The 21504-nt window shown below is 42.7% G+C and overlaps 2 protein-coding genes across 2 annotated transcripts in view; one reads left to right on the forward strand and one right to left on the reverse strand.

The window, feature by feature from the left end:
- Nucleotides 1-11197, forward strand: part of SYN3 (synapsin III) — a 195984-nt gene extending 184787 nt beyond the window's left edge. Inside the window, exons 12-14 of the mRNA XM_040062902.1 lie at nt 2596-2680; nt 3957-4254; nt 5711-11197. Of these exons, the coding sequence (XP_039918836.1) occupies nt 2596-2680; nt 3957-4254; nt 5711-5843 (516 nt within the window). The 3' untranslated portion in view covers nt 5844-11197. The remainder of the gene's footprint in view (nt 1-2595; nt 2681-3956; nt 4255-5710) is intronic.
- On the reverse strand, nt 10301-20552 carry FBXO7 (F-box protein 7). The gene is made up of 9 exons (XM_040062904.2): nt 20291-20552; nt 18653-18953; nt 17455-17682; nt 15971-16112; nt 15435-15518; nt 14290-14382; nt 13163-13339; nt 12458-12495; nt 10301-12101 (listed from the first exon to the last, which is right to left on the reverse strand). The coding sequence occupies exons 1-9, from the start codon at nt 20410-20412 to the stop codon at nt 11697-11699; spliced, it is 1590 nt and encodes a 529-aa protein (XP_039918838.1). The 5' UTR covers nt 20413-20552; the 3' UTR covers nt 10301-11696.
- Nucleotides 20553-21504: the final 952 nt, after the last annotated feature.

The raw sequence follows: 21504 nt of genomic DNA on the forward strand, positions 1-21504 counted from the left end.
TTTTCCTGATTTTTGTGATCAGAATGACACAGAAGAGAACAAAAACAGTTATTAAATCAGTGATGACTGATATTTTAAAAAAAATATTAAGCCCCCAACTCCAGATGGCCACATGCAATGAACTGAATCTGGGAAGCGACTAAGCTGCCAAAAAAACTGTGCAATATCATTAGAAATAGTTACTGCTCCAGAGGACTGGTGTGCAACAAATACAAAATATGTAACTTGAAAGCTGTAAGAGCAATGTAGAAAAAATTAGACAAATAAGTCATAGACTTTATGAATTAACTGAAATGATAATTTAAAGAAGAACACAGAAGAATAAATAAATCAGCAGAAACCACAGCTAAGGGCATTTACCACATGATTTTTTTGTGAAGAAGAAAAATGTCCCATTAATTTCCTTTTGATAACTTTCCTTTCATTTCCTTGGGAATTCTTTCATGAAGTGGTAGATAACAGGCAATCAGTCAGAATGATGTAGCCAGTCAAAAAGCCTTAGGCAAGGTGACAGACAAGCTATAAAAAGAGCATGGAGGGGCTAAAAGGTAAAGTTTTATTGTGTAGCAGAATATGACCTCAGATATAGATGTTAGAGATTTTAATTCTTGCAAACAGTTAGCAGAGGGATACTTCAAGGATATTGAGCCTGGCCATGCTGATAAACGGGTTGGTTGAGCCCCAGACAGGATAAGATGTTAATGACAAGTTTGCTTTCATGCCTTCAGCATGAAACCCAGTCTCATGGCTACACTGTGGTTCTGTCCTTGCCTCTCTGACCCACCACTAGACTTTCCCTTCACTGTTCCTCTTCCAAAGGCAGAAGACCTTGGTCTGGCCCTCACCCCTTCATTTCTCAGCTTCAAAAACCTGTTTTGCCTTTATCTCTGAGATGCCATGGTTGATTGTAGGGAGAGGCTGTAGAGGTAAATATGAGATCCAATTACTTTTCTTTGTCTGGTTTAAACAAGACATCTCACTGCATTAGACCAGTTAATTTCCATCAACACCAAGGCAAGGTTTAGTTCCCAAGCTATGTAGGGCTAGAAGCCATGAAAGGAAAATACCCAGATTTTCCTTCCCCATCCATTTGCAAGTCACAGATAAATAGTGCAAAAGATGGACTGCCAACTTCATCACATTTATGTTAGTCAGTTGAAACTAATTTCAGTATTTCCAACTACAAAACATTTCTTCCCCTTTCCAGAATCACTTAGCTCATTCTCTTGACCTTTCAGGAGCCTTGAAGACCCTTTTATCATGATGTTCTGCATGTAAATAATCCAGCATGTACCAGCCTATCTGTCTCCAGCTTCCCTGGTTTTCATAAACAATTTTGTGCAATAGGTTTACTCTGACTTTTGTTAACTTTGGACCAGCTCTTTGTGCAGCAGCTCTGCGTTGCTTAATCTGTTTATTAAAATATCTGTCAAAAAGACTAAACAGCAAGAGAGAAGAAAGAGCAGATGGCACCAAATTATTTGTGTTAGTCAGGACCAGGAATGGCAGTGAAGAACATCTGACAGAACTATGTATGTTCAGTCACCACAACAGCAAATGAAACTACATATGGAAGACTGAAGGGTAAGCTAAGCTGGGGGTAGAGAGAGGGAGAGCATAAACAATGTGCAGAACTTTCAAGTGGCACCAGCCATTCCCTTGAGAAACACTTTGTCGCATACAGGCTAATGAAAACCATTGCTCAGCCTATGGTTGTGTTGACAAGGGAAAAGCAGGAAATTAGGATGCAGGAAAAATGAACTGGCGATGTATACAGAGGATCCAAAAATGGCTTCATCTGGAAAAATGTAAGCAGACCCATCTCTGGCATCTGCAGGAGAAATTACAAAGCTGGGAAAGAGGTTGGTGATGAAAAGAATTAAGGGCTTGGAAATACTCCCATTGAGGGACTGGGGGGATTCTGAAGTCTCCTGGCTTTAGAAAGGAGGTGAATGAGAGAGAGGGCAGTGAAGGTTTACAAAATAATGAATGGCCTAGCATGGGCAGGTTGTGAGAACTAATCTCAAAACTCAAGAACAAAGCAACAAAGATAAGAAATGAGAAAGACAGTGAGGCTGAAAGTTGAGCAAGACTCAAAGGGTCTGGATGTAAATATCAAAACAAAATATTTGGAACTGTTGCAAAGACTTTGTGCAGCAGATAATAAGCTTCATGTTTCAGGGCTGAAGTTGGCTTATTAGCAATCAAGAGAAGACCCCTAAGGGTACAGAGATTATTACTCCATAGACATTCCCATAGTTCATCCCTCCTTCCTTTGGAACATCTGGTGCTGGCAACTGTCCAAAATGGGAGATGGGACTAAAAGAACCCCTCAAGCCAGATACATTTGGTAATTCCTGATTGCCTAAAAAACATTCTAAGTTGTAACTTCATTGTTATTCCCTGTGAGCAAACAAATTCTATGCTCTTTTTTACTCACCTCTCCATTTCAGTCCCATGAGATTTTACCAGCCAGATGCTGGATGTGTGTGAATGTGTATTTAAGGAACACTTCATGACTCTGCAGTTCCTGTATTACCTCATGGCTTCTCTTTGGGGACCCTGTATTAACTGGATTGTCTGTTTTCTCTCTAGCCTCCACAAGCTCAGCCTGTGTCAATGAAATCTCAGACTGGACCTGTGCTTGGACAACTGTCACAACCACGGCCTCCTCCACAAGGTACAGTTCTCTGATTCCCATGGCAGTGATGACTCTGAGTCCTATCAGTTTGCCTTCTAAATAAAAGGTATCAGGACAAAGGTTTCACTCATTTTCCAATTCACTGCCAAGCAGGCAGCAAATTCAGTGTACTATTAAAGCAGATATTGTCATATTCCACAGCAGCTCAGAAAGTGAGATGAAAATTTGATATAGATCCCGTTGACGGCACTGGTAGGACTTGGCTCAGCAAAACAAGGCCACTTGAACTGGCACTGAAGCAGGATTCTGGGCACATAGTATATTGTGTTTGCACAAAGCTGTGCAGCTACAAATGTTGAGAAGTGATGAGAAGATGCTAGTGTTGTCAGGCTTGGGACAGACATCAATGTTGCAATGCCAGGATCCTTGATCCATCTGTCCAGGGGTTCCCATCTCAGCAAGAACACACCCTCAGCTCCTCCTGACAGCAGAAGCAGGTTTGACTGATGTGACTTGGTCAGAACAACAGGTTTAATTTATTGTCCTGATGTACACTCAGGTGATGAAGCACAGGGCTGCCCTCTTGGCATTCCATACTATTACTGATATGAGCTGTTGGCCTTGCAGGATAACTATTGCCCGTTTCCAGTACTCCAATTCTCTGTAAAACTTTTCCTCACATAACTCCCCTAACCACCTGTAAAATCCAGCCAGACCTCACAACACTATCTGCAGCTTTTGTCAGGTTCTCACAGTATTATCTGTCATGTCCAGCAATTTCTCATATCATGTCCAATTGTTTTCCAAATCCCATTCAGTTCTGAGAGTCTGCTACCAAAGCAACTGAAGGCGGCTGGTGATGGTTCTGGAACAGAGGTATGGATAGTAATAGGATGGAATGTCACACATCAAACTGCTGAGCCCTTGAAGGGACTGCTTGACCCAAACTAGCAGGGTCAGCTTACATTTCCCACAGAGTTGGTTCTCCAGTGACTCTTCCTTCCCTAAGCAGGAAGTGCTCACCAAGAATAAGAAACACCAAATACGTGAAGGGCAAGGCAGGTTGAAGTGACTCCCTTTGGGGAGAGTGGAGGGACTTCTTTAGTGCTGAAGAAGATAAGAGAAATGGACAACTCTAGAGAGGAGGGCATGACACCAATTTTAGGCCTATAAAAGAGGATTTGCCACATTCTTCTCCATGAAGCTGCTCAGAAGAGTCTCTCCTGCTAGCAAACCTGTCCCTCCATAAAGATGTTCTGTGCTTGTTGCCCACCACATGCATTTCCTCACTTTTATGTCTACATGCCCCTTTCAGGTGGACCGCGCCCGCCACAAGGATCTCAGCCTCCACGAACAAACGCACCCCCACAGCAGCGGCTGTCTCCTCAAGGACAGCAGCCCCAGAGTCCCCAGTCCACTTCCCCTCAGCAGCAAAGGTCACCTGGATCTCCACAGCAAGTCCGATCAGCAACTGGCTCCTCTCCAGTCCAGGCCTCCAAGGCAGGCGCCTTCCCTCCACAGCAGCCGAGGCCTCCTGCCCAAGGCCGGGCTCCCAGCCAGCCAAGCCCCACAGAAATGTCCAAGCAGCAAACCACCCCACACCCACACCTGAAGTAAGTGCTCTGAAAAACTGCTAGTGTCTGTAGATATTAGAATAAGGCTGTCCAAAAAGTATCCTGAGCTGACATGGAGAACGTATCAGGTGTTGTCAGGCAGCAGTCCCCAGGGACAAAGGCCTGCACAACACTAACTTTAGAGGTTAATGTGAATCCTGTTGTCTGGAAGAACACTAAGACATCATTAAGATTAACTCTTCCTCTTGTTCATGTGCTCACTGTTAATTGTGTGCTCTACCTTGGCCATATCAACACAGCCACTGCCTTCCCAGCAGGGTGTCTACTCCTTACAGGCTGCAAACAGCACAATATTGGCCAGAAAGCTCAGCGGGAGTTATTCCTTCACTATTTCCTAAGTGCAGGAGCCACAAAAGTCCTTTTTGCATTTGGAAGCAAAAAGGCAGGGGAGACAGGGGGAAGCGAAAGTGGCCCTATTCATGTATATAAAATTCCAGATAGTGACTGTATGGGAAGCACTCTTGTGGAGCAGAGCACACTGCTGAACTATTGTGGATCTTTGGAAGCAGCTTTTGCTGTCACCTTTTGTGGACAATATCTAGCTGGCAACATGGCAGGAAAATTGACCAAAGAAAAAGTCTGATGCTGACAAGAAGTTAACATGAGCAAATTGGTATGAACAAGCCAGAACAAAACATAGGCTAGGAATAAGAAGACAATTTCTGAGAAGCAGAGGACTGATGTTCTAGAACAAGCTTTCAGTTATCATATTTACATTATCAAGGCAAACTAAAAGAGCTGTACTTAAGGATCAAAATGTTGGTGCTAAGGATGTAGTCACCATGTATTTCAGATACCTTTTCCAGTCCAGGTTTTGTGCTGGATATCTATTACTGATCAGAAGAAACAGCATGGTAACAGGGAATATCGGCACATTTACTTCAAAAGCACAGTTCTGATCTGAACTTGACCACTAGCAGATACACAGCCAGAAGGAGCAGTGTGGTCAGCCCCAAGACCTGCATTAGAGAGTTGACAGTCAGAGCAGACTGGCTGGGGAGGGCAGGAAACAGCACACATTGTTGGAGGTCTGGATACCAACTTACCCAGCCTCTGGTGCTATCACAGCTGAAAGGCCAAGACCATCATTCCTAGTAAGGCTGATGAGAGACAGGTTACCCCTAATACTAATCCATTCTTCTGTATTAGTAGTGAAATTACTTAAGGATTTCTCACAACAGCTTCACCAAATGGCAATTGCATACTTCTAGTCAGATGTTTTCATCAACACTTACCAGTTTGGACTGAGCCACTGGCCCATGCCCCATTCTGTCCCACCTCCCCCATTCCTGGATGTCTTAGCACATGGATATTTTCCATGCCAACCTGTCCTTTTATCCTTGCATTTGTCTGTGTGATGAAACACAAAGCATGAGTAACCAGCTTTGAATTCCCACCTTCTCCTGCTGAGACTGAACTCTGTTTTCCCTTTCAGCAAATCACAATCCCTGACAAACAGCTTCAGCGTATCTGACTCAACTCAGCGAGGAAATGCCACTGAAGATGAAGCAAAAGCTGAGACCATCCGCAACCTGAGGAAATCATTTGCTAGCCTGTTTTCTGATTAACAGTCCTGCAGCTGGATTTGTGCTTTTGTCAGCCCTCACTCTACATTATGTCATATCTGATGTCATCCTGGAATACACTCAATGAACCCAGCGATTTACAACTAACACCTGGGTAAAGGGAATTTAGAAAACTATAGTTGTTTTAATACAAAGAAAATATTCTAATAACGGTCTGAAAAGTGACTGTATAAAAGTGTCACTATTTCATTGGGTTTTGTGCATAATAAGAATCACATCTGTTCAAATGACTGAGCTGTAAAGCAAATTTTACTCTCTTGCTAACCCCTGTGAAGTCAACACAGTTATGACAGTGCAAACTGGGTTTCATTTTGATCTGTATATAGTCAATTCAATTGTTAACTTCCAATTACTGAATTCTTGTTAAGGTCAAGCTAAAAAAATTAGGCTTCTTTCAGAAACACACGTGCAGAGTCAAGAATAAGTATCCATTGACTGACAAAGTAAGCATGCTTGAGCATCCAGTGAACTGTGGAATTTCATTATACTGACTTCATAAAAGGTCAATTTTCAGAGCAAAACTACGCTCAAGATAAATACAGTACCAGGCATCAGTAAGCAACCAAAGATCACACAAGCAGGTCAGCCAGATGGACTGCTGCTTTGTTCCAGATCACTCTGTTCATAGCAGATAAAACATCTCTGTTTCATGCCTTGCATTTATGTCCCCTGTGTGTGATTCCCAAGTTCTGAGAGAAAAATGTCATGTTCTAACCCTGTAGCCTTAGTTCAAAAATAACCTAAGAAATGGGTCTTCCACACAAAAAAACAATTTCTTCCCCTGCCCCTGAAAACACCAGGGTTCACATACACAGTTCACACAAATTCCAGACAAAATCCAGCTAAGCTCCAAGCACTTTGGTGACTTGGTCACATCTGGCTGTGTATGTCCCTCAGGAACACGGTTAATTAATAGCAGAGCTGATGAAGTGCACATAGTTGTGTGCTGAGTGTTCCATAATACTGAATGCACACAGAGATGGAATGAAATCCTGTCTCCTGCCTTGAATTCCCACAGACTTTGCTGGGGTGAATGCAAAATGAGTGGAAGGTGACAAACGTGCAACAGAACTGGAAAATTATACTTCTCAAACAAGATGACCTGGGTCCTTCCTGAGACACCAAGCCACAGGAGGGCATGTATGGGATTGTCCCAAGCAGGTAACCATCAGTACTGTTTCTCCCTGACGACTCCCAACAATTATTCTTCCAGAGAAGACAGAGATGGATCTTTGCTGATGTGCTTTCCCTCTAAGCCTGCAACACTGAAGGAAGCTGTGTCTGTGCACATATACTGGGACATGACAAACCCCACACAAGCTGTGTTCATGATTGAAAAAGCTCACCCACCCTGGGTAAATCCACATATTTATAGCTATTTATACCAGCTGAGAGCCTACCCCTTGCACCCTGGGAGGTCTGTTTGGACCTAATGCAGGTGTCAATCCTCATCCCACCTCCTCAGCATGCAGTTCTGAGGCTGGACTTGGCTTTGTGCTTCCCTTGGCAACCTCACCGTGATGACATTTAGGAATACCCAGGGAGATCAGTAAGTTAAAAAAAATACTTGAGACAATGGCCCAGATCTTTGCTGTCACTTAAACAGGGAGATACCCAAAGCAGCAAAAGCAACAGCTGCATTTGCCATCTTGGATCTTACGATTCACTGGTGGGAATAAAGCCAAACAAGGAAATCCTTCCTGCATAGCACCTGTAATGAACATCCAAACCCAATGAAGTCATCTGGACCTTGTATGACCCACCCCTGAGCAGGCCTTTGCACATAAAATGGCAAGTAACAGCATAGCTTTTCCAGATTGAAAGTCCCTCAAGAGACTCATCTGGATCAATGATTTATACCTCAAATTCAGTATTACAGAACCACCCTACTCTCTGATGGTTTGTCTTCTGTTTTGTTTTCCTCAGTTCTGTGCTCTCCTTCAGGGTTTGATAAGTAGTTTACAATGTAGCATCATAATATGTGTCATCATCTGAGGAAAAAAAAAAAAAAAAAAACACTTCCTGCTGGTTTGCAGTCTCCAGGAGCAATAAAAGAGTGAGAAATGGCCTTGAGCAAGCAGTGTCCCACTGGCAAAAGAAGCAGATTAACAGGCTTCACTATATGGAGAAGGGGTAAAACAACCCTGACAGGAGAGGATTTCCTTCTTTAACACATCCCTCAGCATGGTTTATGCCTTTCCCTACTAAATGGTCACCAGATAGAAATGAAAGTTTACTGCAAGAATCCTCAATTGCTTTATCCCCTGAAACTCCATGATTCCCTCACCAACACAACATAAACAAAAAAGGAATGGTGACTAGTACAGCATGGCCCCATAAATCGACAGCAGTTCGTCACTGAAAATGCAACAGCTGGCTCATTTACTGAGGCTGCATTTGAACACTGCATTTGTCCCCTGACAGACCACAGGAACAGGATAGTACCTGTCAGCTTTTGATACCCAGCAGAGACTCAATCTCTTCATTTGCCTACAGCTCCCAGCTGTCACCTTTCAAGGGACAAGCAAACAGAATCACATCTCACCGTCTGGCTTTAAGTTGCAACATCAAGTACAAACAACAGGCACTCTCAGCTTAATTTAATTAGTTCATAGGTCCTGAAAAAGCAGCTTCAATTCTATTCACAGAAATGCTTTAAAACACTTAGTTGATTTCCAAAGTTAGGATGATGAAAATCTCTTGCGTCCTGTAACTATCCCAACAGTACAATTCTCGTCTATAGCCATAATGTTAACATACTAGATGTGGCTAGCAGGAGATTCACAAATGCATCATCCCATCTTCAAGTTATCACCTTTGATGCTGGCTTTCTACTCCAAAATTCCTACATGCTAGAAAAAGAGAAGAGGTATTCTCCTTTAACGAGAATGGGAAATTAAGGTATACCCAAGAGGCATTTAGGTACCTAAATATAACAGCAGGGGCAGGAAGAAAACAACAGAAAAAAACTGGTACAGAAGCTATATTTAAATCACAGGGCACAAAAGCCCCACAGCTCACCTTGGGATCTTTCTCACACAGATGTGAAAACTGAGCACCCGGTCAAAGCTTCTTTTGTCCTATTTGCTTTGATTTTCTTCACATGGAAGCCAGGAAACATGAATAGGTTTGTGTGTTTAGGTCCAGCCCAAGAAGTAGCTGGGACACAGCTACAACCCCCAACCATATCCACCACCTAGAAAATTAGTTTACATTTTGCTGTTTCCTAAAGAACACCTTGACTTTCTTGTCATAGCTAGGTGTGGTATTTCAAGAGGAACGGAGCACACATTCCCAGGCAAGCTAAGGTCCAAAAGAACGGCAGTCCTCCTTGTAAACGCAGCGGTATTTTACAGTCTTCCACTAAGGAAGCAGGTGTCCAAGACCTTACATCTTGTGCATGGCTCAGCTGCTTCATCTGGTTGGCTTAAAGTTTCATTAATAAGATAAAATAATACACAGAAAAGCGAAGGAAAATAGTTCCTTATTTCCAAGTGACTCGGTAGCAACCTTTACAGTGCTAGATACTGATGAATAGTACAGGTAAGGAATACTCAGCTTAAGGCATTTCATCTTTTTTATTTCCTTTATCATTTGCACACACTTGACTTAAAAGCTGGCAAATAAAGCAAGCAGCTAGTTTTCAAGCATTTCTTCTGTTTTGTCTTCTAATTTTATACTGTTGGTCCTGAGATACTTTATATCCTGTTTTATGAGTAATAGGAACTCCTCTTTAAGGAACTTTACAGTTTCAGCTAAGTCAGGTCTCCTAATCTTTGACTCACAACACCTTTACTAGAACGTGAAGGACAACAGAAAAAGGGAAGGAATATCTTCAGGTCACTTAGTGGGGTGTGTGTAAAAGGGTTGAGTGCATTACTTCAGAAACAAACATTTCAGTGACAAAATCCAGGATAAACTGAGCCTCCGGCATCAGCCTGGCCAAAGTATGACTTCATGCTTGTCTTCATGGCAAAGAGGGCACAATTCCGGAGCAGCAGGGCAAATCATGTGACTGTCATCAAGGCACTGGCAATGTGAGTACCACTGGCACCAACAAATTAACTTCTCACGTGCATTATGTGATTGCTGTTCCCAGAAATAGCTTGGAAAAAAGGAAGAGGCTAAGTTACGAATTATTTTATCAGTTGAAGGTCTGTAACCTTATCTGAATATTATTTATGCATTGCTGAAGCATTCATCACAAGGACAAAATGGTGCAGTACCAATACAGTGGAGACTTTTCTTTTTTATAGTCAGTGGAATATAAAGAATTTCTGCTAACACCAAGAGATCTGACTATACATTTCACTGGTGAAAATGCTTTTGGAACAAGGCAATTCAGCCACTGATGGCAAATGTTAAAAAATAAGGCTAATCTTGGTCGCAAAGGAAAACTATCTCTGTGAAGTAGAAAAGGAAGAAAGAAACAACACAACTTTTGACAGCAAAATAAAGTATTATATTTTACTTCCACTAGCAAAACTCCCTGACCTTACTGAAGTCAGCTGATTTTATACAAAACAAGAAGACGAACAACTGAAATCTCATCTGAAAAAGCACATAAGTATTACTGATTAAATAGCTTGTATTTAACAGGAAATGTCATTCCATTTCCACAGCTGGAATTCCCAAAATGTTTTAGAAAATAATGTCAGTTGTCACAACAGTCATTAGTACCATTCACATTTATAGAAACACATCTTAAAAAATACATAAGAAATTAAAAGTTCTACCAAAGTTTAGTCATTCCAGTCTTCCTTTATTTGAGCTCCAGCATCAGCTTGCAGGTCTTATCAGGAAACTTTAACAGTGGTCTAATTAGCTCCTCATTAGTTAATAAGACAACACTTGAATGGTGCTCATAACATGCTATGACACATTTCTTTTAGGCAAGATATCATCTGACACTTAAGTAATGGAATTAAATGGAATTTACTGAAGTCAGAACTCATTCTGCTTCTCATGTTGTTGTTGATCCCATTCCCACTGCAACCAGGTTAGCCTATTTAATTCTTTAAGTACATCAGATAGGAAGATGCATCTTTGCAACACTTTTAGTTCAAACACAGTAAATGCAGTCATGTACTACAGATCCTTATTTGCAAAGTCAAGGAAAAAGTCAAAAGTTTTGCTGCTGATTCTTTGTAAAATTGCTCTGCTTTTGCTTAGACTTCTGAGTTGCACTGTAGCATGACTTTACTCAATTGTTTGTAAAATGAATTGTGTTCTAATATTTCTATTGTAAAGAAAATCCCTTTGCTGTATTCTTTGTGCATTAAATAACAATACAAAACGCATTTTACCTAATAAAATATTAAAGGAAAAGGAAACAACACCTTTAAAAATTTACATGAACACACATCTACCATAACAGTGGCAGTATCCTGTTCTATGTGGTAACTTGTTTGTTAATAAAGATTATTAATTAGCCAGGTAAATTTTAAACAAAACCTTTCACACTGGCAATTCAGTAAAACTCTCCAAATAAGACAGACAACTAGAGGGTTTGTGTTTAAAGTGCTGTTTATCTGATGCAGTAAGGATTTGGCCGGTCTTCTGGTCTCTATAGCACTTCACAGACGATTAAGGGCAAGGAGCGGGGCAGCAGAACAAACTGCTTTAAGTAGCTCTTCGAGGAACAGACCTTAAGTGCCAGGTGGTACAGCACTACCAGAGCACAAAACAAACCCAGCCTCTGCGGCTGGGACATCACCATGCACACATGTTCTTGACACAATCTGATGGCAGCTGTTAGTGCCTGGGATTTGCAGCCTCCTGCAGTTAGAAAGCAAGCTCAGCAACTACAGAACTCCCCGCAACAAAAAGCAGCAATCAAATGAATGCACGGCGAATGTCCATGGGGCGGCCCCGGCTGGGTCGAGGTGGAAACCTGTCACTGGGACCAACTCGTCCTGGAAGCGTAGGGTTTGCTCCAGGCAGGGAGCCAATTGGGTCAAAATGTGGTCTGAATGGAGGAAACTGACCTGGTGCTTCTCCCTGGCCAGGAATGAGTGAGTTAATTGGGTCTCCAACATATGGAAGTGTTGGTCTCTCATCATATTCTCCCCCAATAATCATTGGGGGATAGATTGGATTTGATGGGAATGGGTTGGGTGGAAAGGGATTAGGATAGAATGGGTTGGGATGAAAGGGGATTGGATGAGGTATAGGGGGCAGAAGCATCATGTGCCTCCATCTCAGGGCCTCCTTCTTCTGTTTCAACTTTTTCTTGTATAGCTGCGGACAGAAAAAAAAGCATTTTAAAGCTCTCTAAGTGTTCCAGCTTCAGCTACTGCATTCAGTTTTACAGCACTTCTCAAAAAAGTGCTCCTCACCAGTTTGAAAACCCCAAGCAGCAATTCCCCTGCCCACCAAAGACCAGGCACAGCATCCTTGGAAGATCTCTAACCCCCAGTCTGAGCATGCACCATGTAACTTGTTGATGCTCCTTTCCACTAGTCTGACCAACACGCATACACAGAACACCACAATTTTAAGCTAAATTTTAACTCGAAGCTACTGCCTCCCAAAGTCTATACTTAATTCTCAAACAGAGACTGACCTCAGAGATATTATATAAAAAAGCCACCTACTTCTTTCCAGTCTGTGTCACGAGGCCTTGCAACAGGATCTACAAAGAGAAGGAAAGAATTAAGAAAACAGATCTTGTGCCACCGAGACCTGTAGTTTATCAGAATTCAAAGAATAATCAAGATACGAAAAGCGCATTTGGTCAACACATATTTTTCTAAAGATAATGCATCTTAGAAAATATAAAGCTCCAGGTTCATTTGATAGGTAATCTACTTGCACACCCATTCCACAAAAAGCATAATCTCCAAATGTTACTAAATAGAGAAATCCCAGAAACACAGTTTCTGCCTTTGCCTTCTGACAGCACTTCCCTTGATTACCTTTGCTTCTTTACTCTCTTGTGAGAAATTGAAGTAGGAATGTATCTTCCCTCCATTTCCTAATATCTGCAGTAGCCAATACACCAAGGTAGCAAAGGAAACGGATGAAGACAAGGAAAGCCTGCACCACATGATGGGAAGAACCATGTGGAGCAGCAATAATGGCTCAGAAGATTGCCAACCATTTTCCTCAGCAGAAAACTCTATATCCACCTGAATCACACCTGACCAACTGTACTGATTAGTATCATAAACAACTGCATTCACTCAACATGTTTCAATATCATTATTGGTTGCCTGAGGAGACTCTTATCAAAACCTGTCAGAATTAATCCCTCTGTTAACATGAGAATGTAATTAGAAAAAGATTTGCCTCAACATTACCTCGGAAATCCCGCAGATACATAAACCTCCAGAGAAGCTGGTCATTGGAAGCTGTGTAGAGATCACGGCAAACAGCGGAGAGAGAGATGAGGGAACGGACATCCAGGAGTCTGAAAATGCGAAGCTTGAGCTCAAGAGGAAGGACCACTAACCCAAACACATCCGGCAAATTCAAAGCTACAGAAAGGAGAAAGAAAGTTCAGAAAAAATTGAGTAAACTTGACATCACTTAGGTAGTGTTTTCATCTCTAAAGACACTAGAAGAAAGAAAGAACATTATAATCTTTCCCTTACATCCTCTCCCTTTGATGCCTGAGTTACATCACTGTTCTGAGCAACTACTGTGATGTGACTCCTTGCGAAACAGACCTCTTGCAATTCTAGCTACACTTAAAAGGTGCACAAAATAGGGCAACTGACATTTTATATTGAGGACTACGCCTAAGAAACATTCCACACACCAAATTATGTGTATAGGCTATAGAGCAAAGAAACAAGTAAAGAAAAAAAGACCTGCCAAATTCCACGAGCCTGCAAAAACCACAAATATAGAGGACACGCTTCGCCTAAAATCTTTTCATGCACTGAGTCTAAAGGGAATTCCACTGTCTTCAGAATACAAAGCTGAGACCTTTTATGACAGTAACTATGCAGAGAAAGCCTGACTTCCTACTGCTTCACGAACACCTGCCTGGGTTACTTCCCACCATCCTTTCCAAGCCCTCAGTGACCAGCTCCTAACAAGATCATTCCTGAGGTCAGACTTCCAAACATGATCCTAAAATTTTTTTCTGTTTTGACAAAGAAATAGATAAAAACTACAGAACTACTGCTACAAAATTATCGTGATTTCCTCATCATTATGCAGGGAAAACAGCCACTCCATTTCCATCTCTGAAGTCAGACTAGAGCCATCAAAATTTAAAACCAGAATTATATTAACATTTTCTGAGTTACAAAGATTAATATGATTTCTTTAGAATGTATATTTTACTTTATACTTACTGTTTGTATGCCTATCACTGAACAGCTGCTTCCAACACTCTCCCTTCAGAGCTTTAGATTGACTCCCTTCCTTCCATCCTCAAAAATTAAGTACCATCCTAATTGTAAATATTTTCTCTCACCTTGTCGCGCAGCAGCCAGGAGAGAGTAAACCAGCTGGTCTTTAAAGAGACGGGATAATTTCTGAAGGTCTTTGTAAACACCCGCAACCTTCTCTATCAAAGAAGAGAGGGAAAAAGCTTAATTTCAAGAGGTTATAATGCAAAAATTAAGTAAAAATTACAGTTTCCTTATAAGCACAACTTTAATCTGCTTGTGATTTTGATGGGAGCAGCTCTGCAGCTAGAGTGTAATTATCCTGCAACAAGTCAGTCATTGATAAACTTAGGCTAAGCCTTCTCTTTGGCACAGTTAAGTGAAAGGCACAGTTAAGTGAAAGAATTGAGTTCTCTGGAAACAAACTGACTCTCAAGCTGTCACAGCTTCCTTTGTCAGATTTCAAAGCTCCTGCCTAACATGCGTCTATGTTCTAAAAGCCTGCAACCTTCATTTCTCTGACAGAAGTATTCTTCCATTCTGTTCTCTGAAGAAAGAAGAGCAAGAGGACTTTACTGTTATACTGGACACATTTCAGCACTCAGTTCTTCTACAACCCTTCAATTAGACTTTTACATCAGGGACTACACAGAACACAGGAAATTGAGTCAGTCTGGACTGCCAATAAAGCAACTCATATCCTTCAGAGAATATAAGGATGGTAAGGTCTGTTCTCACAAGGATTCACAAGGATCTGCCCTTCTCTCCTCTCTCATTTTAGCACTCTGGAGAAACCTATGCGGTCAGCACATGTTTTCTGACAAAAAAGAATTTAACAACTACAGAGTCACAAGAAGAGTTTAGGTACCACCAACCTCTGACATCCTGAGCTGCCAGGCAGAAAATGGATATCACCCAGCACTGCCCCAGAGATCCACACATATGCCTAGGACCTCATAAATAACAGGCCAAAGGATAAACTGAGCTTTGCAAGGTTCTTTCCTTATATTTTTAATCCAATACAATTTGTGCTAACAACAAAGTGTGAGTAAATGGCTACACCCTGAATTCCTTTAACCACAAAGTTATGACTAACCTAAATGGTAACCATATTTTTATTCTTTTTTGCTATTCTGTATTTATTTGGTGCTCTACTAAAGCATATTCTTACCCACTGTGTCCCTTCTTTACTTTTCAGTTTACTACTATGAGATCAATAGCTCAGGCATACCTGGGTCCTGAAAGCAAACAAAGGATGACGGCAATAGCTGGATTCTCTTAACACTTTTAATCTCTTCATTGATTTTTAATGTTGCTACAAAGATAAGAAAGACATTTCAAAATTTAAAACACAGAGACAACAAAGACCACATCATTACTGAAGTAATACATAGTCTGGAAGTTGTAAGTCTTGCAAAAATCATAAAAGAAGCCAAAACATTGTAGCTGAAGCAAATCTACTTCCGTCATGTCTGGCAATGTGTACAACATTCCTATGAAATGAGACAACAAACATATTTCTACAATATTGCAACAAAAAGGCCAGCTGAAGGATTAATCTGTTACAACAAGAGGGAATGAAACATTTAACACAAAGAATGGAAATGCCAAGACTATTCAGCATCAGAAGTGGCATCTTCTGCACCTCAGCAACCCAAGTAATAACGGTGCAGTTCAAAACACACAAAAGCACACTTAAGTTTTCTCTTCCTAAACAATGGTGATACCTAGGAATGTGCATCCAGGGTGAAGACTTGACTGACTTACCATTAATAGCAATAAGATCTCCCAGAGGTACACAAGTCAAACCAGCAGAACCTTCTCCACAAAGGGGATGTGTGTACTGTAGTTTATAAACACCATTCCCTCTCCATTTCTCTGGCATAGAGACTACCTTGGCTTCTATACCCTACAAATGTAAAGAGATAACAAACACGCTGTCAGGCTTCTGCAATGTACCAATGCTGAGGGGTGAGAAAAGGATTAGAGGTTAGGAAATGGCAAAATGATGCTCGCAATTCAACTCTTAGGTCAGTCCTAATGACACAGTGATTATGAATATGTATGATTATACATATTTTCCCCACAACTAACAGCAAATCCAAGTAACGTCCAGTAATTTTTATCCTGTTAGGAACAAACATTCAGTGAGCACTCACACCTATTTCTTTGAGACACATCCTTCATTCTGTCATCCATTTCAGCATTCTGAAAACTCCTGCACATAATTAATTTTCTGTACAAAAAAAAAAAAAAAAAAAAAGTTTTACACCTTTTCTGTGAACTTACAGTATCTGACAGGGCTTTAAGAATCATAGTTTGAAGTTAGTTAGAAAACCTGAGCCAACTAACAGGTTTGCTGTCAATTTCAGCATGAAAAGGCTCAGATGGAATATCAGAGATGTTGATACAAATTTAATGTAACCACAAGTAAAAGTAGATTCTTTCTTTCCTCTTAAGTCTGGAGGGGAATCATCTTCCCTACCTCCAAGCCTGCTCACTGCCATAAACAAACTTTACGCCCAGTGGCAAATATATTCTTAACATTGTATTTCAAATCATAGGGATGCAATGAACTTAGCAGATTTATTAAATTGGTATTGGTCAACCAGACACCCACATGTGCCTAGTCAGCCTCACTGCAAGAAAAAAGATGAGAATTTAAATACCTGCCTGAGACCAAGTCTTTTTCTCCATATTCAGACATATTAGTAAACATAAAATGCAAAGGGAAAAAGTGAACCCATACATTGTACACACGTACTGCCACAGGTGCTCAAAAATGATACCTCTATAGATTAGTAAAACCAAAGCCAAACTTGACACTTAGTTGAATATTGAATTAGAGACAGTTTTTTGGCAGACCTTGGCCTCATAAAGCACCACGTGACAGAATATCATTGAGATGATACCGACACTCAAGGCAGTATTTTGGGGAAGTGCTACAACCTAAGCACATCTGCACATGCTCTGCAGTATAAGGAAGAAGTGGGAGGTTCAGCTGGGTCCCAGTGAGGCTGAGGACCAAAAGAAACACAGGGACAGGCCTCTTCTTCCACACCTGAAAGCTGTTCCAGTCTTTAGCCTGAAGCCTTTTTGTTTAGGGAAGCTAGAGAAGATGATCCTTCAGCAGCCCCTGCAGCCCAGCTGACATAGGAAAAGGCAGAAGCAGATCCTCAGATGAATCCTGCGTATTTCACAGCTTCCCCACAATGACCCAGAAATTCCTGCTTGGTGCTGCCCCTACCTACCTGAGGTACATAGCCTGTCTCCATCATGAGGAGATGAACCAGAACAATCAAGGCATCAGTGGCACTGGTACACTCAGCAGAAAGGTAGAGCATCTCTAAGGAATGGGGTATTTCACCATCAGCAGCTTCACTGCACAGCATGGGTTCAGAGGGATAGGAACCTGCACCTTCTTCCAGGTCAGCATCCTCTGGAACTAATCCAGAAGGATATTCTAGGCTGGATCCTGCCTTCAGGAGAAAGCAAAACATATTTTTGTTCAGAAAACTACACCCCTGTATACATCAACATTATACATCTACTTATTCCAGCCTGATTTTGCATACAAGTTGTACAAATTCATTACACATCCATTTTCTAGCATTCCAGATGGGGACTGGGATTTTATATAAACCTTTGGATTTTTTAATCTTTATAATGTAAACCCTTCATGAAAAGGTTTGTCACTTTATTGCATATACTAACTGAAGACAAAGTGATCATAATACATTAAACCTTCATCAGAATTTCTGCAACATACACAGGAATAATTTAATCACTAGAATATCACCTTATAGTTGAACTTAGCCAATTTGCATGGCAAGTAACCAAAATGGTAACTTGGGCTGCCAACAAACACAACAAGCCTAAACAACAGGGAGAAAAAAAAAAATAAATAAATCAATGGAGTGCACCTGCTGTCACCTGAGGAAGACTGTGGCTTCATTGTAGCTTCCTTTCTTCTAAATCATGGCATGTTATTAATTAACTAAAACTACATACAGACACTTTATTTTAAAAAAGTAGAATGAAAACTGTAAACAGATTTACCTAGCATAAGAGTCAGGAAAGGGGGGGAAAAAAGAGCCTGTCTTTGAGACTCCCTGTTGCATCTGCTCTAATCTAGAATCAGGTCCTCAAGCAGATAGCACTGAGGCAGGCAAGAAACATAATCCTTACTTCCTTATAAGTGCATGTTCCAGCAAAAACATTTACTCCTGTAAACCTGAAACACTTTGAGCTCTCTGAACTAGCTTCTGTGCCACAGTAATAATACAACGAATAGAGAAAAATTTCCATTCAAATAACTGAGCATGTATCAGACAAGTATAAGGAACCAAATGTTCTCAAGAAATTCACTCCTATATAGTACAGCAACTGACACAACAAGATACCTTCTTTTTTGTCTTGTGCTGTACAGGAAAATTCTCATGTACTTACCCTTTCATCACTCTCTTGAACTTCCACCTGAGCCTTCTCATTGTCAGATTGCTCATTCTGCCCTTCTTCTTTTGGACTGTTGGCCTGACTTTTGTTGGGGGTCAAGGTGGATGGCTCATGACCATTCTGAAGTGAGGGAAGAGGAGAAGGAGGAGGAGGTAGGCTGGTAGGTTGTCCATCTGGCTCTTCTAGTAACAAGCATATCAAATCACCAGAAACAATCCCATATGATGCTAAGGTCTTCTGATCCTCTGTGAGGGCATCTTTTCTGTTCAATGTTATTGAAAACGTGGTATCAGGACTGCAAAATAATTTAAAAAAAAAAAAAAAAAAAGTAAGGAAATGTGGTTGGCTGCACCTGGATAGCCACACACTCAACACAACAATTGGTGCTAGAGTGTAGTTGACCTGATGGTGATTGGTCAAAGATTAGACTTGATGACCTTGTCCAACCTTAGTGATTCTATGATTCTACAATTAGAAATGCACAGTGCACATTACAGTAGTATTGTGCTACGGGGCTTAATCCATTATTAATTACCCACATGTAAAAGAAATAGTGAGGGAGGAAAAAGGTTATATGAAATTATTTCCCCCATGTTTCTCACCAAGTACATTATAAGTTGCTGTAGCTGCTTGGTAAATAAAACTTCAGTTACAGAAACTGCTCATAAAACAGTTAGGAAGGAAAGCACACAAGTGCCCTTCAAAATAGAAAATATCACAGCTAGAAAAAGAAGATCTGAATAAACTACTGCCTCGGATTATTTAAAAATAATTAGTGTTGAAGATTCAACCAACCTGCTTTCTCATCAAGCTAACCATTAATTTCAATGATCAGCAGGTGTCCTATAGAGTGCTAGCTGCAAATGACGGTAAGAAGGTAAGATGCTTCAGGCCCCAAAAAAAGAACAACAGAAATTAAACTGGTTAGCAGGGAAGCAGCTACCCAGTAGTAGCTAAAAAATACACCCACTGCGGCAAGACAAGCAGTAACTTCAGATTTCTCCTGCCCCCACTGCTGTGTGAATCACCAGAGAAGCACCAGCACGTCGGACCTCATTAAAGGTTTGTCACACAAACCCTGCAGCCAACATCAGAAAACGCTCCCCTTTACAGGTGATTCATTTTCCTACGGAGGATGCCGTGAGTTCTTCACAGACAAAATGTTTATGAAACTTAATCCCAGATTCTCCAAGAAGCCTGAGAGACGTGTAAAACTGAGACCCTGCAGCATTTCATAACTTAAGCGCCGCGCGGAAATCTCAGTCAGCTCTGACCGTGCTGCAATCCGCATTTCAGAGCTGAGCGCTCCCGAAGTTTTGCCTTCCCGCTCGGCAGCGCCCAGCCGGGAAGCAGCCCGGGTCCCAGGCCCTGCAGGAGCCCGGGCAGCCGGTCCCGTGGCCCGGGTAAAGCGGCCGGGCCGGGCCATGGCAAGCCCCGTGACGCGCCCCGGGCCCGGGCGGTGCCGCCGCAGCGGCGCCGCGCCCGCCCCGCAGGGGGCAGCACCGCGGCCCCGAGGCCCGGGGCAGATCCCTCCCCCCGCACCGCGTGGTACGGCCCCGCCGGCCCGGGCCGCGCACGGTCGGCATCGCCTCCCCCCCGGCACCCCTCGCGATGGTTCGCTCCGCTCTCTACCTGTACCCCCAGGCGGGCAGCAGGGCCAGGCGCAGCTGCGCGCGCAGCTCCCCCAGCGTTGGCTCCGCCCCCTGCACTTCCAGGGCCGCCGTTCGCTTCTGCAGCCGTACGCGGAGCTTCATGGCGGCGGCGGCGGCGGCGGGGACCGGGGAGGGTCTCCGGGCCCACCTCGCGCCCCGAGCGGGCCCCGCCGAGCAGCGGCAGCGGGGAAGGTGGCGGCGGGGCGCGGGCGCAAAGGCTGCCGGGCCGGGCCGTTGTTTTGGTTGTCGCGGCGCCGCCTCAGCCCGGCCCCGGCCCCGCCTCCGGGGCTCGCGGCACGCCCCGATCGCGGTCTCTGCGTGCCGCGCTGTGGCCCGGCCGCCATCGATGATTGGGCGCTCGGCTGTGCGCGGGGCGGAACCGCGCCCGTGCGCGCCCCGCAGGGGGAGCGGGAGCCGCCATTGCCGCGCGTGTGAGCTCGCCGCTGTTCCGGCGCCTCACAACTGCTCTGTTCCTCCTCAGCCTCTTACCCTGCCATGGATAAGGCACTGGCGGGAGTGATTCCTGCGCCTGCGCTGCGTGTCGCCGCGTGGTGAGGGTACATCACCTGCCCTCTTCCGCAGTGTAACACCGGGCCGGGTGATGTTCTGTAGGCCAGACTGCCAGAGAGAGCCTGGCTGGGTGTTAAACTGTTGGCGAGAGTTGAAATGCACAAAGGGAAAGACTGAAGGAGGATGTTACCCCCGAGAGTGTTCTGTTTTATGAAGGAACCCGATTTTTCTAGACCAGGCTGCTGAGTTGTCATCTCAGAGGTAGTGCTACAACACGTGTGAGCAAATAATCTCGACAGAAGTATGAAGTGGTACAAACTGAAGTTTACTGGCTTTAGTTCCCCTTCACCTGGGGAAAAAAGCCCTTCCCCGCGTCTTTTATCTGGAAATGCACGCTTGGCAGGAGTATAATGTTGACTCGGGGAGAGTGTAAAAGGCAGATTTTTTTCAAGATTTCACTTTGGTTTATGAATTCCATAGAATTTTCAAATGCATTAAATTCAGAGGTGACTTAGAACAATATGTATTCTCAGATCATTTTCTTTCTAACAGTAAAACGGCTTGCATCACATTTCTCCATATAAAGACACAGGAAAAGTGGGTTACTTTCTAGGAATAAAATAGTAATAAGTGAAATCACAAGACCTAGCTTACACAGGTACCATCAAGTACAACTTGCGCTCA

The sequence above is a fragment of the Hirundo rustica genome, chromosome 4, assembly GCF_015227805.2.
Source record: "Hirundo rustica isolate bHirRus1 chromosome 4, bHirRus1.pri.v3, whole genome shotgun sequence".
NCBI classification, from domain to species: domain Eukaryota; kingdom Metazoa; phylum Chordata; class Aves; order Passeriformes; family Hirundinidae; genus Hirundo; species Hirundo rustica.